The sequence below is a fragment of the Vigna radiata genome, unplaced genomic scaffold (genome assembly GCF_000741045.1).
Source record: "Vigna radiata var. radiata cultivar VC1973A unplaced genomic scaffold, Vradiata_ver6 scaffold_397, whole genome shotgun sequence".
NCBI classification, from domain to species: domain Eukaryota; kingdom Viridiplantae; phylum Streptophyta; class Magnoliopsida; order Fabales; family Fabaceae; genus Vigna; species Vigna radiata.
In genome coordinates this window covers 94331-100951 of record NW_014542621.1, presented here as the reverse complement: position 1 = coordinate 100951, position 6621 = coordinate 94331, and the positions used below count along the sequence as shown (strand labels likewise).

The window sequence follows — 6621 nt, the reverse complement described above, 5'->3', positions numbered from 1 at the left end:
CCCACATATGAACTTAATATCTTGTTCATAAAAAATTAACAAGTTTCGTTTCATTTTTGTATCAAATGAAAATGAACAATTTTATTGTTCTTCTTATCTCTCTAATACCTACCTTCTCAGCAGCATCAGTGTCTGTGAGGGAATGTGAATGTGAATGGATCTCTGACCCAAGAAGTCTGATCTGATTTAATCTCTCGCATGCTAAAAAAGAGTGGTCTTCAGGGCTGTAATTATGGCTTAATCATTCCACACCTGATAAAGCATCTAATAAAGGTAAAACACTTTTTTTCTGAGACCACCTCGCTGGTTCTCAAGAAGCGCAGCATTATTTTTTTAACCTTGATTTCCTATAACTACTGCAAGCACAACAACACAAGCAGTCAAACACACAACCCTTGCAACTATATCTATTAGTCTACTGCTACTAGTAGTGGTTGTAGTTGTTGTACTATTTACCTCTCGAGATGTTCATCAGAATATATATATAGTATAATTTTATTCACTTCAACGAAAAGCTAGTAGTACTTACTTGGAATGCCTTTTCAAAAATATATTTTCGGCTTTTAAAGCAAACAAACAATTGGAGTTTGTGCTCACATATATGTGTGCCATAGCGCTACAAACACACAACACAACCCCTCCTACTTCTTCATATTCAAATCTCTGGTTTACTAGGCAAAAAGGCAAAAGAAACCTCCCTCAAACACAAGACACAAAACGATTGTGCGTGTGGTTTGTGTCTGTTTTTATGTGTCTGTGTGTGACTGTGAAAGAGAGAGGTAGAGAGAGAGAGAGAGCGTGTGTGTAATGTCCCTGTGGTGGCCCACCTAAACATATGGCTCACCGTCTTTGAGGATACAAGTAAATAAGATGAGAAATAGACTACTCTCAAGACCAAAGACAGCAAGAGAGAGAGAGAGAGAAAGTGAGTGAGACTGAGAGATAAGATAGAGGTGGAGTGTTATCTACAACCATCTTATGGTTTATATGGGCTTTTGGTTTTATCTTCATAGAAAGGAAATCAAACAAACGAGAAACCAGATCACCACCAGTTGGAAGTTCATGCTTTGCATTAGTATATAGTTTCTTTTTCAGGCTTTAAATATTTTTGGTTTGATTCAAGTTTTCGTTTATGGCCTTTTCTTGTCTTTTGGCAGAACGATATATATAAAGCCATCCACTCTCTTTAAAGAATTTGGGTACCCTCCAAAAGAATTTATGTTCGTTTCTTGGCTTTAGCTACTCCAAAACCATTGTTTTCTTCTTTGTACTGTCTGAAACCTTTGAAACTTGGCTGTTTCCTTCTGCTCACTGCTTAGCCACCCATTCCATTACAGCCCAAATCCCCATTTTCCCATTTTTCTAATATGCAAATGATGCCCGGTGACCCCTTTTCCCTATCCACTTCCATAGGAGGCTTCACTCAAGGGCAAAACACAAACCCTAACCCTAAACCTAACCCCCCTCCCAAGAAGAAGAGAAATCTTCCAGGAACACCAGGTCTTCACCGTCAACTTCATCTTCATCTTCATCCTCCTTCATTAATTAAACCACTTCAAATAACGCCTTCATAAATTTTTATATTGTTAGCTCATTTTTTTTCTTCAAAATTTTTCATGATACAGATCCAGATGCCGAGGTCATTGCTCTGTCGCCCAAGACCCTCATGGCGACCAACCGATTCATATGCGAAATATGCAACAAAGGGTTCCAGAGAGACCAAAACCTTCAGCTTCACCGAAGGGGTCACAACCTTCCATGGAAGCTACGACAAAGGTCCAACAAAGAGGTAAGGAAGAAGGTTTATATCTGCCCCGAACAATCCTGCGTCCACCACGACCCTGCAAGAGCACTCGGCGACCTCACTGGCATCAAAAAGCACTTCAGCAGAAAGCACGGCGAGAAGAAGTGGAAGTGTGAAAAATGCTCCAAGAAATACGCAGTCCAATCAGATTGGAAAGCCCACACCAAAACCTGCGGCACTAGAGAATACAAATGCGACTGTGGCACCCTCTTCTCCAGGTGATTTAATTATATATATACATATACATATGTTTCTGTTGCAATTGTAAATGTGTCTAAATGAAATAAATGCGTGCTTATGATTATGCAGTACTATATTTATGTAACAAGTCCGATGTTTTATCATTGGTCGCGGAGTTTCAAATTTAATGCTTCCTAAATTCATGTATATTTTGGAGGATGTTAAGACGAGGTAGTTAATGGAGGTTCCGTTGGATTTTGAACAGAAAGGACAGCTTCATTACCCACAGAGCATTTTGCGATGCCTTGGCAGAAGAGAGTGCGAGACTCACCTCAGTCACCTCAACAAATCTAAATTTCAAGAGCGAAGAGGGTGGTAATGTGATGAACTCGCAGGCTGGTTTGGGAGGGCATGGACTAATTGCAGCAGCAGCAGCACAAAGTATTCAAAATGTTTCTGGCATTCCACAATTCGGTCCACATGGTTTTCGCTTGGATTTTAATGGGATGGAACAACCAAGGCCTAGCTTGTCGCTGTGGTTGAACCAGGGGAATCCCCAGTTGAATAATAATAACAGTAATGTTAACGGCAACAATAATGGTACCGATGTGGGACCCAATTACATGTCGTCATGCTCTTCTTCAGGTTTGCCTGATATTGTGCAAATGGCTCAGGCTAATGCTTTGATGGGTTCTACATCGATGGTGTCTAATTTTGGAGTGCCTGCGGGTTCTAATTCTACCAGTGCAAATCTTTCTCTGTCGTCACTTCCTATTGGTAAAAGAGGAGAAGCAGGTGGAACTGTAGTGGACTTGGCGTCTATTTATAACTCAGAGGGTCCAAACAAGAATTCAAAGCCTGCTTCACCTATGTCAGCCACTGCGCTTCTTCAGAAAGCAGCGCAGATGGGTTCCACCAGAAGCACCAACCCTTCCATTTTCAGTGGTAGTTTCGGTTCACCTTCCTCGCAAACTACCAGTCTCAATAATAACAACAACGGCGCTGCAGCCATGATGCTGGGAAGTAATACCACTCCTGCAACCGATTTCACCTCAATGACGCATTCACCAAACGGTTTTGACCAACTCGTGATGCAAACCAATGCACAGCTGCAAAGTGAGCCTGTGAAGTTAAAGCTTCGTTCAAGCGCCGTGGAGCACAATTTGACAAGGGATTTTCTCGGAGTCAGCGGAGGAGGAGGAGGAGGTGGTGGTGGTGGACCACAGTTCCTACCCCAAGAACTGGCAAAGTTTGCTTCCATGGGGTCGCCTATGGGGTTGAGCCATTTCACAGGCAACCGATGAAGTGGTCTGGTTTCTGAGGCTGTGAGAGAACATCAAACCTGAAGGTTTGATGGGAGGTTGGTTGAGCTTTTGGGGTACCACTATCGTGTTGTAGTGTGTGGGGACCCACTTGTTGAACGAAAAGAGAATATCAAATGCCACGAATCATGCATGTTCTCCCTATTGTTATATTGTTGTTTTATCTTGTGTCTTAACCATGTTATCGTTTTTGGCTTCTCTTCCTTGAGAGAAACGAAGGGAGGCATAAAATAATGAAAGAAATTCTTAGCAGTGTTTATATATGTTAATTGCAAAATAGAAGAATAAGAAAAAATAATTGAGTGTCATGTGATGAGTGATGAGAAAGGTTTTGGTAGATATGAAGTGCAGCCAAGACAGTACTTGTTACGTAGCGAGAATCTAGGTGGCAGAGTAGCTTTTTGGTAGACCCTGATAACTATGACAAAGTGAAGTGGAAAACAGTGAAAATTGCTTTGGTGTGGTTAAGTGGTGGTGATTAGAATGAAAGATGAATGGTCAAAGTTGTTTGACGAGCAATGTGTATGTGGAATATATATGGATTGACATTTCATTGCTTGACAGATCGTCGTTGCTGTACAGTAACTGTAAAGTAGGTCCTTGACTGCTTCCAATTTGGATCTGTGTCCGAAAACGATGCAACCTTGGTTTGTGCAAAACCAAGAATTTTTCATGCTTTAACTGAACCATAATGTTTTGTGTTGTATTACACATTCCGGCATCACTAACGGAGTAATAAATTCTCTTGTCTCTGTCCCCAATTCTCTCCATTCTTAATTGCTCCAAACAAAATACTGTCTTCCATTTTAATCACTCTATTACAATGCTTTACAAATGTTTTCAAATTCGACAACTCTAATTCTTTATTATTCCTTATAACTTTTTAGAAAAGAAAAGACCAAACCAAATACAATGTAATGAGATGCATTTTGTTTTACTAGATTGCTATCTTTTCTTGAGTTGGATTTCTCATTTTAAAATCATTCCAACAATTAAAGGATGACTCATTTTCATTTACAAAAGGGCTAGCAACACCTATTAATAATATTGAATAGGATACGAGACTTAGAAAATTTATCTAAGAATGCATGCGATGAGTGCATTTTTATCTCATTAATCACTTCGAACTTTCTCTGTTGAAGTATATTATGATTTTATATCACAAAGGAAAGGGACATGGATGAATTTACATGCTTAAATAAAAAGGAAAGGAAAAAAGAAAACAAAAAGTGGGATGATTTTTCATCATGGATTAAATTATCTCCGTTTGATTTTACATCTAGTTTAACATTAGTTCTGATTAATATTTGTCGATAATTTGGTTCCTTAAATTTTGTAAAGTAATCTTCATATTTATTAAAAAGAGTTTATATGATTTTTTTAACATTAATTTAATGTTGTTTAGAATATAATAAAGTGACAATGTATATATATAAATTACAACATGACAATGTGCATGGCCTATGTTATTATTCAACATGGTTGAGTTATATAATGTAATACCAACTCTTCATTGTTAAGTATCATTTGCACTATGATGTTGTCATTCTCTGAAAGTATCGGTATCAATTTAACATAAGTAAACTACATTAATTTTTTTAACATAAGTAAAAAAAAATAAAAGAAAAGAAAATTGTATTGACTAATTCAGACAAATATTAACACTAAAATAGTATTAAACCTTCCATCAAATATGTTCATAAATATCTAATTTTTATATATTTCTTAATTGTATTCTATTTAAAAATAAAAGCAAGAAGAAAACTATTAAAATTTCTTAAATTTACATATATGTATGTATATATGTGTGTTTAGGAATAGTAAAATGTAACCAAAAGCATTTTTAAATACACCATACTTATAATATTCCTATATTGGTAGGAGCAAAATGGATTCCTATAAATTGTTATATTTTACAAAGACAGATTGAGCTAAGTTTGATGTGATCTGTCTCTCCCTAGTTACAAGTTAGAACAGAAAGAAAACCCAAATTCTAAAGACACATTTATTGGTATTTACATTCATTTATGAAGCTAAAAAAATTTCAAAGTACAGCTTAAAACCTTCCAAAACTGAAGTGGTATTTAAAGGCAGTGTACTAAGTCTATCCCTAGCCATTTTGTTTTTGTGGCTACTGTAAAAGTAACAGTAAGTAGCTTTTTGTTTTTTAAACTTGACCTTAATCTTTGAAAATAAAAGAAAACCTAGGAAACTATTTATCGGGACTATTTCTTTAGGGATATGGGTCCTCAGAATTTTTTTGGTAGATGAAGAGATTGCATGCATGATTGATGTACCCCTCCTTTTGCAAATAATTTAATTTTTAAAAAGGTAACTTTAGTTAGAGATACACTTAAAAACATCAGGGAAATATGCCCATTAATATTTTAATCTTTTGATATATAAAATATTTTTACATTTGACACCCCTTTTAATTTTTTTTTAATACAAAAAATTACTTTTTAAATTAGTGTTTTATCTTGAAAAGTGGGTTGTCAAGTGACTCATGAAATAAAATAAAAAATCGATCTTTTACTGAATTTTTCTGTTGTGTTTTTAAAATACATTGACAAACATTAATTTTGATATTTTAAAAAAAATGAGTATTGGGTAAATATTGTCCAATGGGTAATTGGTGGTGTTAATATAGAATGAGTGTAGGCCTAGGTAGCCGTTGTTGAAAAAATAGACAAAAAGAGAGAGATGAAGAGCTTAAATAAAAGATTTGCACTTTTTATTGGTATTTGTCATCGCAAGCTTTTTGAGACTTCACTCGGCCCTAGCAATCTTTTTCTCTTTCAAGTTTTTAGCAACTTTGTTTCCTAACAATCATGCTTTCTTTTCTATTGACTTTATATTCTACACCTTACAATATATCACTTTCTATTCTCTATGCTTTGCTTTTCAAAATGCTTGGTCAATACCAATGCTTTCTTTACTCTAACTAAAACTTGAACATCAAAATTGGCCCAATTCCCTTTATGCTATGCCTTTATTCAACAACACTTTCCCACAAACAAAAATAATGCCTAACTTCATATCTCCTTCCTATATCTCTACATATGTCACAAAACTCCGTATTATTTATAGGTTAAAAAACATTTTTAATTGAATAATCTAAAAATTTATTTTCGATTTTACAATCCAAAATTTAAAATGTATTTTGAATAATATAATTTAAAAACGTATTGTAAATTATACAAGTTAAAATATATTCTGACTCATACAATTTAAAACCTAGATTATATAATTTAAAATGTGTTTATGAATTATGTAGTTTAAAAATGTATTTTAGATTGTAAAATCTATAATATA

At 35.4% G+C, this 6621-nt stretch overlaps 1 protein-coding gene across 1 annotated transcript; it reads left to right on the top strand.

Annotated features, from left to right (window-relative positions):
• Positions 1-418: 418 nt before the first annotated feature.
• On the top strand, positions 419-3869 carry LOC106780493 (zinc finger protein JACKDAW). Its single transcript, XM_014668788.2, has 3 exons — positions 419-1500; positions 1626-2022; positions 2250-3869. The coding sequence occupies exons 1-3, from the start codon at positions 1368-1370 to the stop codon at positions 3286-3288; spliced, it is 1569 nt and encodes a 522-aa protein (XP_014524274.1). The 5' UTR covers positions 419-1367; the 3' UTR covers positions 3289-3869.
• The last annotated feature ends 2752 nt before the right edge of the window (positions 3870-6621 follow it).